At 39.4% G+C, this 25,471-nt stretch overlaps 3 protein-coding genes across 6 annotated transcripts in view; all 3 read left to right on the top strand.

Annotated features, from left to right (window-relative positions):
* The window catches only part of cdc14ab (cell division cycle 14Ab), a 77,661-nt gene extending 74,387 nt beyond the window's left edge, over positions 1 to 3,274 (top strand). For 3 of the 4 annotated variants that reach the window (XM_088926654.1, XM_088926653.1, XM_088926652.1), the window contains one exon: positions 1,502 to 3,274. In XM_088926654.1, coding sequence (XP_088782780.1) covers positions 1,502 to 1,550 — 49 coding nt within the window. In that variant the 3' untranslated portion in view covers positions 1,551 to 3,274. The remainder of the gene's footprint in view (positions 1 to 1,501) is intronic. The other variant, XM_088926655.1, reaches the window with a different exon arrangement.
* Positions 3,275 to 10,333: 7,059 nt separating this feature from the next.
* Positions 10,334 to 11,377, top strand: gpr88 (G protein-coupled receptor 88). Its single transcript, XM_088926601.1, has one exon. The coding sequence runs from the start codon at positions 10,334 to 10,336 to the stop codon at positions 11,375 to 11,377; it is 1,044 nt and encodes a 347-aa protein (XP_088782727.1).
* A 3,562-nt stretch (positions 11,378 to 14,939) lies between these two features.
* LOC148823697 (vascular cell adhesion protein 1-like) lies at positions 14,940 to 24,818 on the top strand. The gene is made up of 6 exons (XM_088927300.1): positions 14,940 to 15,450; positions 16,454 to 16,735; positions 17,645 to 17,920; positions 20,115 to 20,381; positions 22,778 to 23,050; positions 24,290 to 24,818. The coding sequence occupies exons 1-6, from the start codon at positions 15,396 to 15,398 to the stop codon at positions 24,409 to 24,411; spliced, it is 1,275 nt and encodes a 424-aa protein (XP_088783426.1). The 5' UTR covers positions 14,940 to 15,395; the 3' UTR covers positions 24,412 to 24,818.
* The last annotated feature ends 653 nt before the right edge of the window (positions 24,819 to 25,471 follow it).

The following is a 25,471-nucleotide window of genomic DNA, read 5'->3' as shown; positions in this document are numbered from 1 at the left end:
CCTCCAAAATATTCTTATAAGACTCTTAATTAGACTGGAGATGTGGTTAATTCCATGCACAGCCTATCCCAGCAGCTCTCTTCCTTCGTATTCACTCCCTCTGAGTACTAATTACTCAGACCAGCTATGACTAATTTTTCCAATCAACAGGCGGCTTGTTCACAATGCCACCTCTTAGTACCTCATATAGGTGAGTTTGCACATGTACTGTATATGTTTGTGAATTAGTTACTTTGGACTTCTTGCAGACCATGATCTTGAGGTTTTAGTGGCTGCTACTTTCACCATTCTGAATGAAGTAATGGAGCTGGTCAGCTGATCCATACCAGATTGCTGGACAGTTTGATTAAAGTCAAGGTCCCAGGCCTCCGCACCTCAAGGTCGCATGTACTGAAACATTCTATCTAGAAAAGGGGTGCAGACAGAGCACAGGATGAGCACTGGTAAAGGCAGGTAGTTTATCAGTTAGCATTCATTGCTGATGATAAAGGTTAGAGGAAGGATCAGTAAAGATGTGGTAAAATGTCAACTGGGTAGTGAGGGAAGCTGCAGTATAGTGCGATTACTCTGGCTGCATCTTCTGAACCATGAGAGGCCCTGTGGGCAGTGTGCTATAGATTGTGAAGAGTCCCTGATCTAAACTGACCCTTGGAGGCTCCTGTACCCTGGAAAGTATAGGAGTATAGGCAAATATAGGAAAGCATTTAGGTTCCTTTATCAGATCTTTACCTTTTACTTTTCAGCTTAGACAGCGAAAGAGGGAACAAAAGCAGTAGCCTGGAATATGTCAGGGAGTGTTGTATGAATGCTCTGTGCTGTTCAGTCCATGTCCATCTCCTTTTTTCTCATGTACTGTAGAAATTGCCAGTTCCATTTTGTGCCAACATCTGCTGGAACCCATCAAACTAATCCTCTTCCTTTCTAACCCCCCGCAGCTGCTGGAGAGCCAGACACAAGGCTGTCCTTGTTCCATTTACTTTTCTAGTCCGGAAATATTAAGTGACTGTTTACTATTTTAAAAATGGGCTTGACCAAGTGAAAACTTGAAGTTTACATGGCTTTTTAACTTGAAGATTGGGCATACAAGCCTTGGCTCTTGTCAAAAGCAGGGAAGAAAAGAGAAGTATTGGGAACTTACTATTTGTTTTCTAAATATATATACTGTGAGAATAACTTGCCATTGACAGATAAACTTTATTTTCTAGTCTGAATGTGATAAACCACCATTTCTGTGTGATTCTAATATTACCCTCAAGTATGGTACAAATCTATTGTGTAAATCTGGGTATTATTGGCCACAATTACAGGATTATTCAAACATGTAAATGGTGAATCAGAATACATCTACCCACAACTGCAATATTTTCCCCCTGACATGAAGATAGTTTACAGACTTTTCAGCAGAATTTTGCACCCACTTCATCTGTCTGCCTTTACATTTTCAGTTGGCTTCTCCAATTTTACACTGCTCTTTTCTGCTTTTCCATTTTTTTCCTTTTAGTCCCTTCAGTCTGAATATGTTCAATACTAAAACAGCCGTACTGCAGTGACCCTGACAGTGCCGTCGGACAGGGACCCATCGGAGACCCTGCGAGCCTGGACAGCTCCCCTCCTCCTTCTGCCTCCATGTGTGGAACACTGCTGTAGAGAATAAAAGCAGTGCAAGCCAATATGTGGGTGGACTTGTCTGTGGGAGCACAGGAAGCCCAGGTGCAGGCTCCAGTCCCTGCCCCTGCCCCCCTTGGCACTGTGGGCTTGCTGCTGTAGCTCCGTTTACTTAATCAGTGCATCTTTACAGTACCACCCCGGGCTCACTTCACCAAGCCTGGGGTACGAATGTTTTTATATGAAGAGAGGATATTTTTTAAATGGTTTTATATCATTTACATACATATATAAACAGAGGTTTTGAGTTTTTTTTCATGAGTGTGCTTCATGGAGCCACTTGTGTTTCTTTTTAGGAAGAATAATGCATCCTCAAACTATTTTTGAACATGAAGTATTTTCAAGCACACGCTGAAGAGACTGTGCATTTAAATGTTATGTTAATGTTTAATGTGCTATTTTTGGGAGGGAACCCATTTTGCTATGTGACCAATAATCCTTTGAAGCCGATGTAACTAAAGGTGTTGTCATTTGTTGAAAGGAGAGTTTCAGACCTGATGTTAGAAGTTAGAACTTTGCAGCACATTGTGGCGGTGGACTTCCTTGCGTGTCTCTTATTATTTTAGGAATCTCTTACACCATCATCTGATTTTATACAGAGCCATTACTGAACCAGTTAATTTCTGCTTATTAACCAATTATATCCAGTGAAAATTCCTCACCTTTCGTATTCCTCACACAGACAGGCACTCTGTGGCTTAACACTGATGCCACATACTATTTTAGCCATGAGGCTGACACAATTCAATTCCAGCCTTCTCTTTTAAAATGTATAATTTACCATGGTAGTGGCTCTGCTCTTGTCCAAAGTCCTTGACAATGATCCACAGTCCGCATGCACAAAACCTGCTGGTGCGTCCTGGACATCTGATCTAGTCATCTTTCTATGCACCTTCCCTTGCTTTAATTGGCTTGATTGCTGTTGTATGTGTAGCAACAGTATAATACATTACGCTACGGTTTTTATTTGTGTTTTAATTTACTGATTATGTCTATGTGCATTAACACCAGTTTTATTTTTAACTTTTGGTGATTATGAAAGTTATTGGAGGCATTGTTATGTGTTCAGGCAGAAGCAAGAGGTGTGGTTGAATGGATCTGGGGATTTTTTTTTAGCTGATCATAATGGGGAAGAAATAACTGTTCTCACCTCCCCAGTGAAGACTCGTCATCTATCAACAAATTCTTTCATTTTGAACTTTTTAACTAGACTGACAACGATAAAAGTGTTAATGTTTGACTAGAATTGTTTTACTTTCTTTTGATCATTTGTAATGTTTTAAATCTAAAGACAGAATCTTTTCTGTGTCCAGCTGCTGATCAGAATCATTGTTTGACATGTATTGTACTTGTAGAACTGTACATTCCTATTATTGGAATGGATTTCTATGTATATAAAGCTATGGGAGTATCTTACCGAAAAGGTAACTCTACCTCTTGAACCATACAGAGAATAGCTGTAAAATACTTATTTTTGCTGAGGTGTGTATAAAAAAATATAACTTCATTACTGTAGATCAGTATTTTGCTGTTCTTTTATATAAACAATGTAAAGAGTTTGCATAAAATGTAAAGAGTTTGCAAAATAAATAAACTGAATTGAACTGCATCTGTTAAGCTTAATTCAGAAGCAATTTCTGTAAGACTTGTGGTGTCTGTTGGGTTTTCCTAAAAGCTCCCATATTCATGTGTCACCTTCACCCTCATGTTGATACCAGGACATTGAAAGGTGAACAGCGAGAAACATAAGTAGTGCTTCTCGTAGTCTTTCAAAAAGCAATTACCATTTCCAGTTGATGGAAATTATGTTCAAAATGGGATATACAAACTGAGTTAAATTCCAGCTGTCTGGAGTCATCCTGAAGCAATTAAACACCCCTGTACACAGCTGGCTGACAACGGCCAAATGTAGGGTGTGCTTAGTGGAAAAGGGCGCTCTTGGCCTTCAGTTCCACAGTGCCCCCTGTGGTTTCCTGAGTGGTTGCAGGCAGGTAGTGCTGTCGGGGAGGGGCACTCTTCTCCAGTCAGCAGTGACTGAGGTGCTGCCTGTGATGGGATCAAAGACAAATGGCTTAAAGGTGAGGAGGAGCTGAAAAACAAGTGTTCAGTTCTGAAGAAATGATTTAACAGCACTGTTCCAGGCCCTTTTAAAGGAAAGCAGAGACCAAGACTGTTAGATCATGTGGGAAAGCAATGGAATTCAAAACCTTAAAATCAAGGGTTGCTACATTTAGAATTGTATAAGGCACGAGTAAGGCTTCATTTAGAATATTGTGCACAAATGTAGCCACCACGTTACAGAAATATAATGCCGTTCTTGAATTAATCCAGACAAGAGTAACTACATACATTCCCAGGTGTTTGGATCAATAATTTATTCAACAGAAAACAGGATACAGATCGTGAATTGGGGTGAAGTAATTAGCGCGTACTGCAGAGATCTGTACAAGGACCACTGCTCTTACTTGATAGCAATGGTTTAAATTCTGGAATAAAAAGATAGTAAAGTTTGCAGATGATACCAAATTAAAAGGATTAGCATACACTGTATGAAATGAAACTAGAAATGAAATTTAAAACATTTAGCTAAAGTTCTGGTCAACATATTGTAGACAAAATATTGTTGCTCTGGATTCTTTATCTGGAAAGAAAGTCTTTTTAGACTTGTACTGAGATAACAAGAAGGGCTGTGATACAAGTTTTCAAAGTCTTCACAGACCTTGACAATGTCATCCCAATTGATTTCTTCAGGGTGAACAATGAAAGATGATCCAGAGCCCCCAAGTGGAAACTATGTGGAAGTGGATTTTAGAACCAAGAACAGGTTACACTTCTTTACACAAAAGGATGTGGGGTTATAGAACAAGCTACCCAGCTTGTTCAATGGTGACAGTGTTGTCAAATCTGACACTAGCTTCCCTCAAGAAACAGCTGGATGAGTTCCTTGGATCAATGACCTGCTAACAACCACATGAGCCAGATGATTTGAAGGGCCTCTTATTGTTTTTAAATTTTCTTATGAACTGACTTCATCCTCTGTAGAAAACTATTTTAAAAGCAGTGGACTCTGAAGGAGCACTATTTATTGAAATACTCAAAGACCAGATGTTTTTTCTCAGTGTAACACAACTGTATTGTGTTGTTCTTTGATCATGTTCACTGATCCATTCAGCACTAATCCATAAAGGTATTTGTCAGTTCAGTTTTGGGCTTCCCCTCATTCTTGAAGGCAATGCAGGCCACATGTGAGTGGTACACAATCATTGAATTATTTGATTTTTAATACTGTAACCGCCTGATCGGTTTTCCTTAATTACTCCATTCAGGATGGGCAGACGTCTGGGATTTGGCTCAATGAGAACCAGTGTGGTGCAGCTGGAAAGTTGTGTTTCACAAACCTTTGCCAGTCTTGTGTCCACAAGCCACTAAAAGACCTGGTGTGAGAGTCATTGACTAGATAATTTGGAGAGGTGATACATATTATTATACATAAGGTTTTTGAGCATGGGATTGAAAGTTACCCTGCCAAAGGGCATTAAACTGGAGAGCTGGAATGAACACTGATTAATCAGCATCCTCTGGGGAAAAAAAGAATGAAAGTGATTGATATTTTTTAACCAAGTGAATTAGCATAAATTCATTTTGGGGTTTTATATTTTGTCATAATGATGTGCAAAGCTCCTTTAGAATAATAGTTTTCATTGTGTCTGTATCATTGAAATGACCAAAGATTGGAATAACAAATGCAAGGACATTTCAAGGACATGCAAAACAGATGGACAAGCTGTAATTTAGTGAAAGCGGTGGAACATGCAAAATTATATTTAATTTTGATAGAGATCTAAATACAAGCTCAGTTCTCACACTAATAGCTGGCAGAATTCACTGGGCTTTAGTACAGATGCCTCAGACCCAATTCATCGAGGGTCTGGTGTGTTTTGGTTTTTTATTCCAGCTTCAGTACTTGAGTCAAAATTCACCTCATTATTTTCTTACTTAAACATAGGTGGGTTTTTTCATAAGATCAATTGCTCAAAATATTCACTTCTCTAAAGGTAAAATTGCTTAGACAACATCTCAGTCTCATCTATTTAAAAGTATTAAATATATTCAGTGAATATATTTTTTTAAAGAGCATCCAGAATAAGTCTCAGACTGCAAGTTTTGACACAAACTGAGAAGTCAGAAGAACCCCATTTAAGGTTAGAAAAAACAGGCTTAATAGTCTGAAACTGTTCTTTACAGTACAGGAAAAAAAACTGATAAAACTTTCACCTTTATTCTTGTACTTTTATATTATAAAGAAAAAACTTTTTAATAGCTAAAAACCATTCATGAATATGCATCCCCAAGTAATGGACTTTTTATAACTGTGTAGTGAGTGAGTCAAAGTTTTCATTTAATCTGAACTTACAAGAGGATCAAGGGACACTGTCACGAACAGTTCTTTCCGGGCCCTATGCGGACGACACGATCCGGAAGGTGAGGATACAATTGGGAAAATAGTCATGCAGGAGAAGGGTCAGGAGACAGGGGGGCGTGTCCGAGGAGTGCAGGTGTCCGGGGGGAGTGAATCCAAGGCAAACAATCCAAGCGTAAATACAGAGGGGGAATCCAAGACGGGAGGTTTAGTCCAAGACCAGGGGATCCATCCAAAGTTAAAACCAGAACCGGGTCGGGACCATCGGGGCAGGGAATCGGGAATCAGGAACAGGAAACTAAAACCATAACGGAGCCAGACGCGGCAGGACCCTGGGCTCTCACAATGCGGAAATCAATGAGAAGCCTCAGGCAAACGCCTGCGTCTGGCTTTAAAGGTGGAACTAAAGAGGGGCTGGAATAAGGAACAGGTGTGGGGAATGGGACAGAATGAGGAAGGGCTGGAGCGCCTTTCAGAGAAGGAGTAACGATCGTGACAGACACAAAGGAATTTAATTGCAAGAGAATTTAGAAGATATCTGGCACTTTGTTACAGAGTTACAGGTCTGAGTACAGAGCACTGTGAAATCTGATTTACAGGGATCTTTCAAGAAGCATTTTGAAGAGGTTCTGGGATCAACACATGATTTGCAACTAAATGAGCAAAAAGAAGTGAATGCCCTCCTGACATTTGTAGCCCATCTTGCGGTCTTAAATGTTTATTGCAGCAGCAATTGGAATGTGCTGTACAGATGTTTGCAAATCACATACTGCATTTTGTGTTCTCTCCGTGCTACAGTACTTACATCTCTTGTTTTTCATCTTGCCTTTAGTTGTAATCATTTAAATGACCAATGCAGGCTACCCGGAGATGCTGTATGTACTAAATTTCAAATGTCACGTGCACTGGATTAGTTTCATTTTTTAAAGTCTTAACTTTGAAAGAAACAATAGAGTATCACTGACACACCTTGGTGCCAGTCTGGCTATGTGCATCCTTACTTGGCCAGCTTGCACTAAGGCTATAAATCTGCTGTTAGTGATTTGGTTTTGATTGCACTGCATTGTTCTTCTTCCTGGCTTTTAAACTTTATCTAAAGACAGCAAAACCATTCCTGGTGTCATTACATTACGTCTATGGTTTCTTTGATTCCTAATAATTGAGAGTATAATATTGTTTCCATTAAATACATATTTTTCCAGCACAGATGGTCACTTCTGCACAACCAGTGAGCATTGACTTTCTAGCCCTTCAATAGACAATTCCCACATCGTAGTGCAGAGATCAGCGGAGCTTTCACTTACTCCTACATGTAGAACCACAGCTTACAGTAAGTGACTCTTATAACAATGTCTTCATGTATTTCTGTCCTGTTCAGTGTTTAAAAACCCTGTCTTCCTTTGTCTTTGTAATAATAGTAAATCTGCCTTTTTTCTTGCAGATCTTTAAATAATAATGTTTTGTTTAGTGCAAAAGGCCACTTCCATTTTAATGCTGCACAGAACTGCAATCTTTTTTGCTCCTACCGTTTGACAATGTTTATCTGTGGGAGGCTGAAAGGACTATCAGCCAGTGGTAAGACTAAGCTAATAAATTCAGTAAATCATTGAAATGTTAATGGTTTTTTGTCCTAATTGCTTCTTCATAGTAGCAATTGCTAACATGCACATTTAGGAATTGTGTTCATTAGCTAAAGGGTCTAGTAATGCTTTGGGACTCAGCACGCTTGTTTTTCAGTGGTAGTTTAAGGGATAAATACTTTACATATTTAGGGTAAATATAAAAGATGTCACATATACTCTAGTCAAGTTTTCACAAACCATGTGTAGTCAATTGTAGTCAAATATTTAGAAAATACAAAAACAAAATATCATGAAATAAACCATGAAGGAGCTAGAAAGGTGTAGCATGGAGGCACAAAGGTTAACATTACTGCCTTGCAGTGCTGGGGCCCCATGTTCATTTCTAAATCTGGGGTTCTGTCTACATAGAGTTTGTATTTGTTCCCCATATTCATGTGGGTTTCCACCATTTAGTTCTACAGGGAAATTATCATTTGCATGTTTTTAACATCTTGACATGCAGTTATGAACTCCGCAGCCACAGACAGGATAGGGGAGAATGATGAAGAGCAGGCAGACTTCTCATGTTCACATTAAAGCCACACATCTTTTAACATCTGACAGGCAGCACAGCTCTCCAGATTCAATGGAAAACATGCAAACTCCACAGAGATGCCAAAAACCTTACTTGTAGCCAAGATCCACTCCAGTCTCCAATTTCTCACATCCACAAAGTCTTTTATTTTATTTCTATAGTCTCCATTTATTCATGTCCCATTGCCCATGGTGCCCTGTCCCACCACTGGGCGGTGCTCCTGTTCAGTTAGGGTCTTGATATATTTGTAGATGCCATGGAGCCAGAGTGCACTGGAAAGTGAGGTGCACTGTCTGTATCAGGGTTGCTGAACCATGCTTTTGGAAAGCCACAGTCTGTGGGTCCCTGGGCCCCAGCAAAATTATAAATCTGTCAATGTCAATTGTCAATTTTCACAAAAATGTTGGTCCATACTAATGATCTCAAGATTTTTTGAACTGAAAAAGCAACTCCTCTTCTGGTCAACTCACCACCAGTACAGATTTATGAAATCATTGAAATGAAATTGTCTCCAGTCTGCAGAAAATGGTGATTTTGTTTTACCAGGAAAAATGTCTGGAACAACATGTATCGATTCACTTTAATTTTTAGAGACCGATTGGGATACACACTATTTTAGAACAGCTGTCCCTGGTCACTTATATACACTCTGTTCAGAGAGAGATGTAGGAATTTTTTGACACGTGCTCCAGCACAGCCCAGCAGCGGTTACGTTTTAGAGATGTTCTCGATGTGCACTGGTCTAAACAAGAACATTACCTATTATTGCCTGCTGCTCGTTATATAATGATTCAACACAGATAATAATTGGCATTTCGTTGGGAAGCTCTGCTTTCTCTCCAGTAGCTGAGTGGGGTGCTGGCCTTGGTTACATTATTTCCATCTTTTCAGCACTCAGGTTCAGGGTGCTCTGTATCTCTTGGAGATCTTATGATACCCTCAGGTCTTTAACGTATGAACTTCTACTCTTCCGTTCAACAAAGACCAGGTTACTAGGAATAACAAGACCCAGGAATTAGGTATATTGAAAATATGTATTGATTGTTTTAATTATCTTAAATTTGGCTTAAGCGAAGATTAGAAGGGGCTTACGTATCGTGTTTTTTAACTTGAGGAAATTACGTCTGGAATCATTACAATTTGGGATAAGTGAGGTCGATTGAACTTGACTCCTGTCATCCCGCGCAAAGTTTCATTATAAACTCCAGAAGTGCAATACTACGGCCTCTAGACACTGAGGGCAAAGAAAAGAAAAGGGTTGTTGAATAATAATACAAAAAAGAAAGTTATGGTGTTGAACGTGAATAAGGTTGGGCTTGGATTGTGCCTGTACAAGCTCGGGGCTGGACAGACAGGGTGTCAGTGTGTCCACTGCGACATAAGAGTGCACTGTCAGAAAATCTGGTTTTTGATAGGTATATTTATTTCATCCTTTAAAGTTCTCTTCTTGCTCAAAAGGGCTGATACGTTGTTGGCGCTGGATTTCGGACCATTTGCTTGATAAAGCTGTTTTTTGAGTGCAACAGGAAAACCAGCGGTTGGGAAAAAGTGAGTTATGCAGAGTTCGGATGAAAAAGCCTTTTGAATGGGTCACATTTTTCTAGAATGGTAGAATAGATAAGAAACGCAGCTACATTTTATTACTTCTGGTGAAGTTTTAAAATGAAAATCTCTTGTACTGAAACAAATTCAGAGTGGGGTTCAGTAAAGTATAAACTGTCAGCGCATCGTCAGTTCCTTGCGATGCATTTTATCTACGTTGATATTTTCAATAGATGGATGACAACGGTACGATATTCTTTAGCCCCAGGCTCACTGATTGCTAAGTAGGGTTTATTTGTTTTCCTCTGAATTATTCATGAATTCGGGTATAGTAGCATACAGCAGGTGTAATAGATGGATATTGCTCTCTCGCTGGCTCGAGTCGTCACTGAACAGACGCCTTGGTGGAGCTGCGCTGCGGTCTGCTCATTCCTTCCGCAACATCGCAAAGCTTGTCAGCATTTTGTTAAGATGAAAGTGCGTGGCTCTCCGGCGCTGAAGGAGCGTTGATTATATTTTACTCTTTTAAATAAACTGATCCGAAAAAAAATGAAAAACGCATCAAACCAACTGTTTGAATGTGAAGAGGAGTACAGTTCGAAAATATCCCTCGCTATAGTCTATTCCTTAATGTGCTTGTCCGGGACTGCTTCCAACCTCCTGGTCATTTACCTGGTCTTGTCGTTTAAAAAACTGAGGACGGCCAGCAACGCATTCATTGTGAACGGATGCCTGGCGGACCTCCTGGTGTGCGCTTTCTGGATGTCACATGAAGCGATCCTGATATCCACAGATATCCCTCTCTCACGGGGATACCATACGTTCAAAGAAGCTCTTCTCTTCCTCGGGGTTGCTGTCTCACTTCTTTCCCATTCTTTAATCGCTGTGAACAGGTACGTCTTAATAACAAAAGTCCCAGCTACCTACCTGTCCATCTATCAAAAACGAAACACCGAATGGATGATAGTGGTGTCCTGGCTGGCAGCGGTGATCATCCTCCTGCCGTGGCTCACAGCGGCGCGGTTCCCGGATCCAGGATGCGCAGCGCCACAGGTTTCTTTAGCTCCTTTCGCCAGGAGAAAATCTATGCTCTCGAACCCATATGCTGGCGGGACATTAGCCTTAACTATCTTGGCACAGACAATTGTGATTCTTTACTGTTATTTTAAAATATTTCGAAAAGTGCAAATCAGTGTGAAAAGAGTCAGCATTTTAAATTTTCAGATTGTGAACAATCTCCCTTATTCTTTCTCACGAAAAGACAAGCGCCTGGGTTTTTACGTGCTGGCTGTATGTTGTATCTTTGTCCTCGCCACTCAGCCCCTGTTCTGGGTCCTATTTCTCGGGCTCTTTGGGGCAGTCCCCAAGGTGGCTCACACGGTATCCTGGATGATCTTTGCTGCTCTCTTTGTTGTGAACCCGTTTCTGTACACATGGAAAAACGAAGAGTTTCGCAAGTCCTTCAGGTCTGTGATGAGGCGGGAGGTATGGAGAGGTTCCACTGTGGGTGTTGAGCCTGTGGCGATACACACCGTCTCTCAGTCCTTTCCAAAACAAAGCAACAGAGCAGCCTTCTCGGGAGAAATTAACTGAAACTATTTTATAAGCACCATTGTGGAGATCAAATGACACATTTACCTGTGTAACTGTATAACGCAGAACTATGAATGTAAACAATGTTTTTTTCAAAATGTGTTACACGTTCTTTTGAACTCGCAATTTGTTTTATTTAGCAAAGCAAACACGGCGTATTATGGTGGTACAACGAAGTCACGAAATTTCTCTTTTTGTTTCGTTATTATAGATATTTTTAAATAGTGTAACGAATATAAATGTTAGATTGCGTTTTTACCGAAACTTAGAAACAAAGTCGGAACCTGCAATACGAGCAGCTACTGTAGGTCTTAATTCTAGTCAAATGTGGAACTGAACTGGCGAAAGAAAGGATAACGTGGAATTCACATTGCAGCACAAATTAATGATCAATCTATTTTCTAACAACTTTATCCAAATCGTGGAGGAGCCGGAGCCTGTTCCAGCAAGCAACAGGCGCAAGGCGAGATACGGCCTGGCCCGCACCTCAGTCCATCGTAGGGCACATACAGACACAAAGACGCACACAATCATTCTTCTCATAAGCCAATAAACCTACAGTAGCAGCATGTCTTTGTGCTGTGGGAAGAAACAGTTGCATCCAGCAAAGTCCCATGTGAACACTCTATCTGAGAAGATACCAGGGTTTGAACCCAGGGCCCCAGTGCTGTGAAAAAGTAATGCTAATCACTCTGCCACATTGCTGCTCACAAATCCATGATATTTCATAAAAATAAAATATAGAATAAATTCAATATAGTGCAATTTTTTTGTCAAAATGTGACCATTGGTAGTTCTTCTAATCATACATAATTGTTTATTTCGTTCATTATTCAATAAAGTTTAGCAAACTGTAGTATAGTTAACATTGTATCATATTGTGTGGCCAGATCTCTTTTCATCATGCTATTTCTTAAATTTGATGGCAAATTAAAGAGATTATGCATGGACCAACATATTCCCAAGCATGCCTTAAGAATACCTCTTGACTCTGGGACAAGAAAGCACTGTAATAACATTAATGAGGGTGAATTTGTATTGATGCCCTTTGCCTAGGCCAGAATTGCGATTATCTGACTGGACTTGGGTTGTGTGGGAAGTCTAACATCTGCACACCATGTCTGTTCCCCCAGCAAGACACTGACACCTGCCTGACTGTGCCAAGAACATTAGACTATTATTTTTAATGAACAAAATGAGCTGTCCCCCATGCTGAAAACAGACAACTGAAAACAGACACACTCTCTGCCCCCACCACACACCATGCATGACACACACTAAATGTAATATTTGTTGTGTGATCAAAAGCTGTCTGACCAAAGCCAGCAAACCCATTGTCCTATAATAATTCATAACGCAGCTCTCCCAGGAATGATTTGCCACACCTGGGAAAAAAAACAATGAAAATACAATACAATTAAAATAAACTAAGATGAAAATGATGGAGGCTACACAATACCAGGACACACAAAGATGTGTGCTCCTACAGTATGTAAAGATAAGCATTCATTGACAAAAATGCTAGGAACTTCCACAAATAATGTGATCAGGCTTTCAAAGCAAGAAGTTTGTACAGGATGTACAGTATGTTACAAGTATTCCACAAGGTTCTGAAACATTTTCATCTTAGTCTCATTCATCCAGCACAATCTAATTGAGGTTGTGGTTTGTGGGATTGAACTGGGCATTCTTGCACTACGTCCTTGTCAAAGGAGCCGGGTCAGACTCCCGTGAAGTGTGTAGTAAAGACCCCATGCGTGACGGTAAAATCTGGAGACGGACATCGGGGAAGAAACAGCAGGGTTAGGACGAGTTGACAGACAGGAGACGGTGACGGTAGTGATCCGGTGCACGGTGAAAAGCAAAAGCAACCAAGTTCAGGGAGGTCTAAAAGGGTTGTCAGGATACAGTCCATATTCCATGAAAAGGGAGATCCTTCCGGGATGAAGACAGTTAAAAAGGGGAACCAAGACCAAGAACACAGAGAAATAAAACCTTAACGGGACCAGGCGCTCCGAGCCCCGGACTCAGTAGTTCAGGACACCGTGGTGAAGGCCTATGCCCTCAGGCTACTCCAGGCCTGGTGATCGACAGGCCTTTGGACATCCATCTTCCAATGCTGAGCCCAGAACTACAGAGACACCCGGTTTAAATAACACAAAAGAAACAAGACGCAGCTGGGGATAATGAAACTAAAATCAATACCAAAGAAGGTAGACGCGTCCTCTAGAGGAGGGAAGATGACCATAACATTCCTGCAAAGCAAGGTGACAGAAGTCGAGTCCGTGCTCCTCAAAAAATCGTGCATTACCTGTCACTGTGTGACAGTGTCTGTTTGAGGTCCCTGATACACATGTAGATAATCAACAGAAGGAATAAATGATCCTTTAAAGAGGATTTTCACACTGTTCAGCAAACCAACGGCATCCTTAATCTATTCAAACCCACCTCCTCCATCCTTCTGTGCTTTTAATGGTTTGAAAAAGTTTCTGGTTAGATATAAGTGGGCATTTAACATGTTATTTTGGGTCTGTGTTATTCATTTAGGGATCTTGATCATGCAATCCCACTATTATCCTGTAAGTGACCCTCCTAAGTGTATTGCTGGATGCTGGAATGAACAAAGCTTTATGGACAAATAAGGCCAAGATACACATTTATCAAAATAATGAGAGGGTTAATGTGTGGAGAATGAAAGGAACAGCAGATGTTCTAAAGAACACCATCTCATCAGTGAAACAGAGCCCGGCATCTCCAATCCAGTTCTTCCATCTGTTTCACAGTTGCACTTGAAGTATGATGCCAGTGAAGCTGTTATGTTGTAGTTTAGAACAGGGTTGCTGCCACACTTACCAGCATTTGAGTAAGATTTGCTTTTGTCCCATTACTTTGAATAACTTTTACTAGAGTTTTAGCAGCTTTAATAAATGAATTTGATTTGTTAGACAAGGTTTTCCAGATGTTTTTATGCTGGATACACGCAGAGGGCTGGGAACCCTATCAGATGTCCCAGTAACAGAAGGTCTCCAGATCTCCATGTTGTTTACAATTCCAGTTAAAGGTGAAAGTGAATTGAGAGAATTCACAAAAAATAGATCTAATTCAAGACTGGGAAAACACCTTGCAGGTAATGACAGTTCAATGTAGATTCATGAAAAGAATTACCTGCAAAAATAAAAACTATAGATATGAAATGTGAAATAGTGACTCTGAAGAAGCTGTTAATGAAAGAGTCTTAATTATTTTTGTTGACACACAATTTACTGTGCACCTTCCAGACAATGTGGGGAAACAATACAATTAGCACAAATATATAAAATACATTATAGTTATAAGTATACAATTTATATAAAAGGATGTTAAGTTAAAACTTTATATCACACTAGTAAGACCTCATTTAGAATACTATATACAATTTTACACGTTATAGAAAATATATTGCTACTGTGGAATCAGTCCACACAACAGCAGCCAAAATCATTCTGGGGCTTCAAAGAGTGTTTTACACCAACAGGCTGAAGGAGCTGAACCTTTTCGGCCTGTAACAGAGCAGAAAAAGAGGGGACATGATACAAGAATTCAGAATCCTCAAAGTCACTGACATAGACACCCACGGGATTTCTTCAGAAGGAACTGTAGGAACCGTGCAAAAAGAACCAGAGAACACAGGTGGAAAATATTTTATATTGTGATTGGATACCTGCAAATCATAGTAAAATTCGAACTGATTTGAAGCTGGTGTATTTAAAGTACTTTTGTATTTATGCTGTAGTATTACTTTCGAGGTCACTTATTTTCGCCGAAGTCATGGCCTCTGTTCTGGGACTTAACTAGGATTCGCGATGATCATACTTTTACTCATTATGCAACTTGGACCGTAATAACAGGAAGGGTACGGTGTACACTGGGAGTTTCCTGTCCACCGAAAGCATTTTAGTCGTTCTGAATTATTATTGAGTAGTCTTCTTCCGTAAGCATTGCAAAGGGGGTGTTTTTTCCATCAAAAGGCAATTTAAAGATGGATCTAGAGCATCTCGCTGTTCTAGGACTGTGTTTTATCCTCCAAAGCTCAGGTAAACATTCCACTTGTCTTACTAAAAGCGCAAAAACTATTGGGATCATATGCATATCTACGGAAGGTTTTTTCTGTACCATATCATTGAAATCACACCGACGGTTTTACGCCAAGAATTATACAGTATGTCTTCGGTTGAAGGACTTCTCGTGATGATTAAACATATTTGTAATTTAAAGAATAAAATAGTTCACGCAATTTTATTATAAACAAATGATTTTAAACAAACAAGATCAAGTCCTTTGACTAACTGCAATTACAGATGTGGTAACTGTAACTCAGTGTAATTTGATACGATTAAAACATAGTTTAAAGCAATTTCAATTCAAAAGCTACAACAGGATTCGCGAATATCATTTTTTGTTTGTACAAAACATCAGAGACCGCACATTTATAGTTTTGTTTCAAATCAACATCATGATATGATCACATTGAGTTTTTATTAAATTGGATCAGTAGTGTTGGAGTAAGAGTATTGTAAGGAATTTGAATAGGAATATTTCTTTTGATGTAATGTCTGTGAGAGATTTGAAGTATCCCCTGGTTTTGAAGGAATTTGTTCTTTTTGGTTAACTTATACAGTGTAGGAACAAGTAATGGGTTTCTTCCATGCTGAAAAAAGAAAAAAGAAAACACAGTGTTTATACAGTGTATATCTCTATATAGTCAGGAAAGGACTATTAACATTTTTAATGTGAATAGACTGATTAGAAGTGTCATTACCAATGGATGTACTTAGAGAATACAGGTTAGCAATTAATTAGGTGCATTTGCTAGTGTATATAAGTAGTCCATGCAGCTGTTTTCTCAATGTAGTGTTCAGATAAGGTCCAAATCATCTGTTTTTTTGTCTACAATAAAATATGTCTAGCATTTTGCATTGTGTAGCAGCTTTTCTTGTTTTGCACTGGATAATATCTCAAATTGTGTCTAAGCAGGTCATGCAGTTCCTCAGAGAAGTTCTTTTAGTATTTTTGTAACAGGTTCTTTGCTTTCACTAGCCGGTTACCAGAACAGGGCTGTCATCCAGATTACTCCAGCAGACAACCCACTCTGGGTAAAACTCGGCACTTCATTCACCCTGACCTGTAACTTTCATGAGCCATGTCCTGCGGTGCAGTACACCTGGTACAAAGCTGAAAGTACTGATGATAACTCCAGATCCAGCAGGAACAGCATGTTCACTTTTCCAGATTTGAAAACTTCTGATGAAGGCTTATACAGGTGTGAAGTTACATGTGGTGGTAAAACAGAGAAGAGCCAAGTCAAACTTCATGTTTTCTGTAAGTATTTCAGATCTTGGAATAGCAACATTTTTTACAATTAAATGTAAGTGTGACAAAGCTTGAAAGGAAACCTGAATGAGAGGAGACCGGTCCGCTTGATATACATTAATCTCTCTACCATCCATTGTGCTGTTGGTAAAAGGTTCCATTCACATTGGTCAATATGCTCCATGTACCTACCACTCTCAAACATCAGATAGGCCAAGTTTTGCCCTGCTCTAGATTACATTATTATTTTTTGTCAGTTGTGTTGTGTACACTAGGACAGCATTTTTAGTTCTGTGATCTTCTTTGTTGTTCTTCTGTGGAGTGTTTTTTTTTACCAATACCATCTGGCCAAAGTCTGAGGATCATGTTATAGCCAGAGGTTCAGGAGTACTGAACTTCTCATGTTTTTGAGAGGATTAGAACAGCAGGATCATTGTAGGAATCCTCAACTGAGGAGGCAGTTTTGGAATTTAGGTGTATGTTAAGTGCAGTGTTGTCGTCTATTGACAAAGTGAAAACCGTAGTACAGCTGGCTCTTCACTGCCTCTACATTCTCACCCCCTTACTGCAGGACCCCAAAATATACTTTTTGTATTTTATTAGTTTTTTTGTAAACTTTGACCCTTTTGTGACAATTATCAGAGTGTCGTAAAATGCGACAAGGTTTGAAAGGAAATGTAGATAGGATGTCTATGAGTGTGATGCTTCATTCTGAAGAATGAGGAGGAAAACTATCTGTTTTTTTGTTCGTCTCAAAGTTCTAAATTAACATTTCATTTGTTATCTTTTCTATGTTCTTCTTCTTATGTTGCTTAGCTTTCATATGCATGTAAGTAAACCAGCAAGTTTTGTAAGATGTGACAGTTTCGGTGAATAATCAATTGAAAAGTTTGTGTTTTCTCTCTCCTTTGGGAACAGCACTTGGTATCCCTGAAATAACGCAGTCTAATCTGAATGGAAATGACACAATTAATGTTACGTGTCACGTGAGTAACGTTTATCCTGATGGATTTGTAAATGTTGAACTGTACCTTGGAAACAAGCTTCTGAGAAACGAAACACTAGACACTTTAGACCACATGTCTGTGATACATACTTTGAGTCTGAGAAGGGAAGATCAAGGAAAAAAGTTCATCTGCATTGCAAGAAGGACTGATTGCAATTTCAGTACAGAACAATCTCAGAAACTAAACTGTGAGTATCACTCTATTGACACTCCTGAGGCATGTACACTAACAGCGTTGTCCCATTTCCTCCCTATCCAGCTGTTGTCAACATAGCAAAATCATATCAGTTGTCTGTCAGTGACAAAATGCTCTGAAATAAGTGTGTTATTCTGGCTGTACTTAATACAAAAAAAAAATTAATACTTCTGAGTTTTCTGGACAAGTAACAGCAGTAATGAATTCACATTAGGCATATGAGATGGTATATTTAGATTTTCAGAAGGATTTTAATAAATTCTACATAAAAGATGAATTCTCAGTTTGCAAATAGCAGGCATTCAGGGAAATCCGAGTGTTTGGACTGAGAATTTATTAACCCATTAGCACCATGGCACATAAAGCAAATACAATGAGTATGTAGACACGTCTGTTGTTACAAATAACAAACACAGAAACACTAATTGTTTTCAAATCAAAGATGGAAACAATTGGAAGAATTGTTTTTTGTGTGAAAATGTTTTTTTTTTGTGGTTGTTGTGCCAGGTTGTCCCAAGGAAGGGCTGTAATTTTCATGGGTCAGCCACCAAACAGGGCCTCAAAGTTCATTTGGGTGTACTCTCACTAATTGTATAATTGAATAATAAAAATGCACTACTCACATGGGTTTAATTAGTGTGTTTTTTGGTTAAATAAAGGCTGGTGTAAGTAGACCAGGGAGAGTTTGGGCAGTTGGGTTTATGGTGGTAGAATGTTGTGCTGAATGTCCTGTAGACCATGTATTTTGACAATGTCTTTGTTTTATTTAGTAACATATTAATAAACCTTGATTTACATCTGCATAGTAATAGTTTTCATGTGCAAATGTCCCTGAGCCATGCGACCCAAACCAGAAATCTTTCACATGTCTGTAAAGATTGCAGGTGAAACAAAAAAGTGCTCTTCTATTCAGGCCAGCTGTATTTTTAAAGAGTCATCACAGAATGTATTGAAAAGCTGGCATTTTGGGAAAATAAGAAAAGGGTTTTCATGGACCCTGTTATTGCCACCCTACTCCTATATGCTCACTCAGGCCAATCTTTTCCTGAACATGACAGTCCCCTTTTTAGTCTCATTTTTATTTAGAAAGCAAGATTCATGATGGAAAGACATTCTCCACGCATTTCACAAAGTGAGAAAGGAAACATCTTGGAATGATCAACACAGAGCAGTTATTACAGTGACAGTACTAAAACAATACAACAGTGCATTCAAAACATTCAATAAAGGTCTGCTTAAAAGTATGTTTCTAACTTAGATCTTAAAAAAGTTAGAAAAGGAGCACATCTGATGTCAGAAGGTAGTGAGTTCCATAAATGTTGTGCACATACACTACAAAAGGAGCTTAATGATTTACAAATACAAGTCCAGACATCTCCTGGAACTAAGGCAGTGTGAGCAGAAGTGACTAACTACTCTGACAGATAAGAGGGCTCTAGATTGTGAAGACATTATGTGCCAAACAGAAAATGTTAAAATCAACCTTAACTGAAAGCCAAGATGTGGGTTAACATCTAGTGTCTTGAGTGAGTGGACAGGACCTCTGCTGTGTCCTCAACTCATTACAACTTGAAAAGAGTTTTCTGAGTGTGTCCAACAGGAGGAGACGAGAGATTACCCTAGAACAGATCTATTTGTGGAGGGAGGTAGGCAAGAGAAACGATGAACAGTGTTGTACAGGTGAAGGGTTCTAGACTCCTCCATCTGGTTGAAAATAGACTTAACTGGCTGCCTAGAATTTAAAAATAACTCCAAAGGTCTTCACACTTGATTCAGACAGGCTATTGTGTACATTAATCACAATGAAAAGGTTTGACGAGTGCAAGTATTTCATAATGCCAATTGCTAAAGGCTGTTTTTTATTGCTATTTTAAATGCAAAGAAATCTCTTCCAGGAAGTTATGCCCAATTTCACGGGAGAAACTTCTCTAGGTGTACTCCATTTCCTGAAGTAGCTACCTAAAATTTCCAGTCACTAATTTGTTCTGCCAGGCACTACAATGCCAGCTCTCAAGGGTTTTAATCTTAATTAAAATAATTGATGAACAAATTATTTACTTAAGCATCACAGTTAACGTCTTTCTGCAGATCAGAATGCAATTGAACTTAGTTCAATCGTTTTTTTGCCTATCATCATCACATCATCAATAGCAACTGAAGTAATTTCTGTAATGTCTGTTCTGAAGTTTCAGAGGCACCTTCAAATGTGCAGATTAATGTGTCTGCTCCCCTATTGGAGGGTCAAGAAGTGTTTATGAAATGCTCCAGCGAAGGGCATCTGTCTCCTGACATCAGCTGGAACAGGATCAACCTACCCTGGCCTTCAAACCTGCAGAGGCACTCCAATGGCACAGTGACTGGCCTGCTTTCCCCAGAAAACAGTGGCTTGTATGAATGCATTGCTAATAACACCATGGGACAAAACAGAAAACAGATTTCTTTGGAAGTGGAGTGTAAGTTTACTCCATCCATCCATTTTCAAACAGCTTTATCCAATATACAATTATGGGGGAACCCGAGCCTATCCCAGCAACCAACGGGCATAAGGCTGTAAGGATATACTATGGATGGGACAACATTCCATCACGGGGCACACTCAGATACATTCACACACACACTCATACCAGGGTTTATTTTCCTAGAAACCAATTAACCTAACAGCATTTCACTGGACTGTGGTAGGATACTGGAGCACCCGGAGGAAACCTGCATGAAAATACAAACTCCACAAAAGTAGCACCCTGGGAATTTAACCCAGGGCCCCTGAGCTGCAAGACAGCAATGCTAACCACTGCACCATTGTGCCACCCATAGGTTTGCTGTTTGGAAAATGGAAAATTGTCACTGTACAAGAGAGACTGAAAGACATGTAAACCTTCACAGTAGGGTGATCATCTGGTCCAATTACCCCAGAAACTTTGAAGCAAGATGGCTTAGTAGACTAAATGAATAAGATGAGATAGCATTACAATGCAAGACACATACCTGTAGTTAGTTCTCATAGTCCTGGAATATTTTAAAATAAACTTTTAAACTTGCATCTTAAACTCCATAAAATAGTTACAATTTTATGAAATGTCCACTTATTGATACAAAATCACCTAAACAATTACTAAGAAGCACAGTTTGTGGTTGGAGTTATTGACCAAGCTTTTATGACAGTAGTTGACACTCATTGGCTGTTCCTCATAGTCAAGGATGAATGGCTTTCATTTACCCAATGGAGATTCATAAGGATTCTAAAAGATCCAAACACTCTCTGGCAGGTGGAACAGGTGCTATGCCTCAGAGATATCAGGTATTACACTGCACAGCCAGTCATGGTGAAGCCTCTTTGACATTCTCACTTTGCTCCTTTGTTCTGAAAATGTTGGGTCTCAAAGCTGGGATGCATCATCTATAGATGATTTCACTCAGTTTTAAAGGGGAACTGCAGTCCCAGTTTTTCAGACAACAAAATAAATCCATCGACAGAATAACATAATTTTACAAATTAAGCACAAAAGCATTAAATTTGTAAAAGTACTGTATTGTTGCCTTGCCATGTTGCAAACCACTGGACTCAGTGGGCGAGAGCGCACATTGACACAAATTGTGATGTAAAATGGCCCTTCCTGCTCACTAGTACCTGTAAGCAAACAGTGAAATTGGTCTCCAAACAATGTTAATCCTTTTTTGGCTTTCTCAAAAATATATGTTTTAAACAATGCCTCAGTGTCAAGCATTTAGCGCAACACATAGGTCCAACTCATAACAGAGGTTCAAATCGGCAGAAAGTCAGTTTCCTTTTCCAAGAGATATTCAACTAGCCAAGAGATGGAAAACAAACATAGACACTGATGTGGGTCTCATCAACAAATTTCTCGAGATTCAGCACAATGTACGAGCGAATTACAGGTTATGCAGCAGATGTTTCAAATCAGAAATGTTTCAATGTGATCTGCATGTAGAGTTACTAAGTAGCATTTGTTGGCAAAACTGTATTGAAGTTGATATGATATATTCAATTAAATTGCTCTCATTCAAATCAGCAGTCTAGATAAAATAGCTAAAAACATGTAACTCTGTATGTGTCGGTTTTATAAGATTATATATAAATTAATACAGTAGCAAAATTAGCTTAGTCTAAAGAATGTGCTTTATTTCAACAGTTATACAGTAGATTGATTTTCAAATATTGTCAATTTGAGATTGGACGTGTATTGAACTTTTCTCTGCATGGAGTTTACATAATAAGCCTGACAGTTCTTAATATGAAATATATATTAATTTCAGATACTGAACCAAAACTTGTGCTCAAACCTGGTGCCTTTCCAATCATTTTGCTTATTAAAAAGCAACCAATGAGAAGTGAACACAGTGAGAGGGTGATATCAGTGCCTGATAAAAAAATATTTCAATTGGATTAAAAGTGTATTCACAAGTGTGCTTGTTAACAATGTAATAGGACTGCTTCATGTCACCAGAAGATTTGTTTCCTCGTTCTGAATCACAGATGATGATGGCAATATGGCGCTTAGCATACAGTACCTGGACATTTCATCTGTTTTGTGATGTAAATTGAAGGTTTTACAGGTTAATGTGTACTTTGTACTTTCTTTGTGGTTTGAAATGCATTAATCAGTGCCGATTTTTTATAACCCCAAATGTAAAAATAGAGTTGCTATTTCCCTTTAAACAGCCACATCCTGTCAAAACCAGAAAGTTTACAAAAAGGTGATAATTTGAATTACATTCAAAGGCGATTGTGAATACAAAGACACTTGTATTCAGTGTCATAGTGTTAAAGCCCCGCTATGGATGTGTGGTACTCCAGTTGCATGTTTCATCTCTCTTTCTCCTTCTGCAGATGGTCCCAGGAACACTTCCATACATGCCTCAGAAACAAGCATTCGAACCAGAGAGTTATTGAATTTGACCTGTGTAACAGACAGTTATCCTGCAGTCCAGCAGTACAAGTGGAAGAAGATCCCTGCACAGGCTGTGCCCAAGGATGTGACTCAGAACAACAGTTATTTAATTATAAATAGCTTCCAGAAACATCATGAGGGGATTTATGAATGTGAAGTCGTGCACCAGCGTGGTAGAACTGAGAGGGTTTACTTTAATGCCATCCTTAAAGGTAAGACTTTGGTACATGTGGTGCAGAACTCTAGTTCATCAGAAGAAGAAATGCCTTATTCCACTTTTCACAGTTTACAATTTGTACCTTAGTCATAACATGGGAAAATTAAACAATTACTCTACTTTTTTAATGTCAGGACTATGAATAATTGCAATGCAGTTCTTTTAAAACCTTCTTGGAGGCACAGAACCATGTGTTTCCTTGCTCACTGTTCCTTTGTTTTGGGGAATTTCATTTTCTAAAGCCTTTGTTTGCTAAGAGAGGGGACATACTGTACAGTCAATGCCTGAAGCACTTTCTTAACTCAATGTTTATTGGTTTAAAATCTTATTCCATATCCTCATTTTTGTGCAAAGGAGAATATTCTGAAAGATTATTTTTCATGCTGCAGTGCTCAGAAACTTTGAAATACTTTGAAAATATCATGAAACAGATTTAGATGTCATTATAGTCAATAAAACATATTTACTTTTGATCAGAAGAGCAGCTAAACATACATTTTAATGTGATATACATTGTACTTGGGAGTTTTGTTTGACTACAGATACTTCAGGCCCATGACGTAACATACAGAATATACCAACACATGTCTAAGTGAAAATCTTTTCTTCATGAAGACTTCACTGTTTAGGTTTGGCAATGTGCTGTCAGTAAAGACTCACCAGTGAAATCTTAACCCACAATGACTCATTTTCTTGTTGAGACCCTGTAAGCAGCAGTAACAGCTTAAAGGAGGAGATTTTGACATATAACATTCCAGACCCATAAGAGTAATATCTCATGGGATTGAACTGTGCATTCCAGCTGTTCCAGCCGTAGTCAATAGAATTGAGACCCGGGAATGGCTCTGGCTAGGGAATGTGCTAGAAATGTCTCCTGACCTCCACCCAGCCACTGAGACAGTTTGATCCTTTGACAGGGCGTACGTAATGTTTTTTTCAGCTACAATGCATACAATTAGTAAATGTCCCTTTATAAATGGGCACACCTTACACCAATTAAGCACAAACTCTAGCACCCTTGTATGGTCATGCAGAACTCGGTTTAAACCCTGACAACGGCTCAGCATCATGGAAAAACTGGGCTTTTCTCAGGCTGAAAGTTCTCATTAGTGAAATGCACAGTGTGTCCATGAAGGACACTATAGTTTTAATGTGTTGTAGGAGGTGCCGGGGTTCTGTAAAGAAAGATTTCAGTCTGAGCACAGGATGAGCTGAGATACACTTTTTCTCACAGAACCAGAAGAGCAGACTGGGAGCCAGTCGTCTCCGCTTCCAGGCGCTGTAGCTGGGAGTCTGCTCGTTGGGATGACTGGAGGAGGGCTTGCTGGCTTCCTGCTGGCGAAGAGACTCTTGTAACTGGACTGCTTATACCAGATGCCGTCAGCTAATCTCACTCTCCCATACAGCCTACACCCTTTACGCTGTAATTCCAAGACTGGTTCAGACCCAAATCTGTGCTTGGTTCTCTGAATAGTCTGCTTACTGTGTGAGTAGGACAATGTTGAAGTGTCAATAAAAACTAAGCTTTATCTTCTTAACTAAAAAAACAGCCTGAAAAGGGCAGGTGAGTCAGATGGGAGGGAGGAGTGCTGCTTTTCCTCACTTTCTCTCGTCTCCATTGCTCAGTATTGGCTCTTCAAACAACTATTCTGCACTAGTGTCTGACAGCATATACTATATTGGCAATGTTATATACACCACGCTTTATTTTTTAAGTGTGACAAACTCACTGAACCATTTTGAGAAATAAATCTGGTCAAGAATTGTACAGTGTTACAGTGTGTTTCTCTGCTGCCTCACAGCTCTTGAGTCATTGCAGACTCAGATTCTTTATGTGTGCAGTTTGCATGTTCTCCCCGCATTCATATGGGTATTCTCTGGGTGCTCTGATTTACCACCACTTTCAAATTTTCCCCCACTTAGCCAGATTTGTTGGTGTCTCACTGTATTGTGTATGTGTGTGCACCCTGCTATGGGCTGGCATCCTGTCCAGAGTGTCTTCCAGCCTTGTGGCCTGTGATAGACTACTGTATCAGAGACCTGCTGACGCTGCTGGACTATGACCTCTGTATTTTGAAAGCGTGATTCCTGTCCCAGGCTTTGCAGTCGGAGAAGGCTCCAATATTATAGAAACAAAAAGCACTTCATTTCAACACAAAGCCTTCATTGCAAAACACAAAGCCCACTGCCCTGCTTTTCCACTCCCACCAAACCATCTGAGATAAGAGAATAATTTACCAGGTTGTGCTCTTCTCTTACTACATTAAGGGCACTTAAATCATCCCACACTGAAATGAAAAAAAAATCTGAAATACTAAAGCTGAAACTATGTGTTGCTTAATGGAACTCCTTCTCGACTTTCCTGCTCCATGGACCCCACACACACCTGTACACACTCACATCAGCAGTGTAACAA

The sequence above is a fragment of the Atractosteus spatula genome, chromosome 11 (genome assembly GCF_055471065.1).
Source record: "Atractosteus spatula isolate fAtrSpa1 chromosome 11, fAtrSpa1.hap1, whole genome shotgun sequence".
Taxonomy (NCBI): Eukaryota; Metazoa; Chordata; class Actinopteri; order Semionotiformes; family Lepisosteidae; genus Atractosteus; species Atractosteus spatula.
The sequence above is the reverse complement of the archived record's forward strand: the minus strand, read 5'-3'. Positions and strand labels throughout refer to the sequence as shown.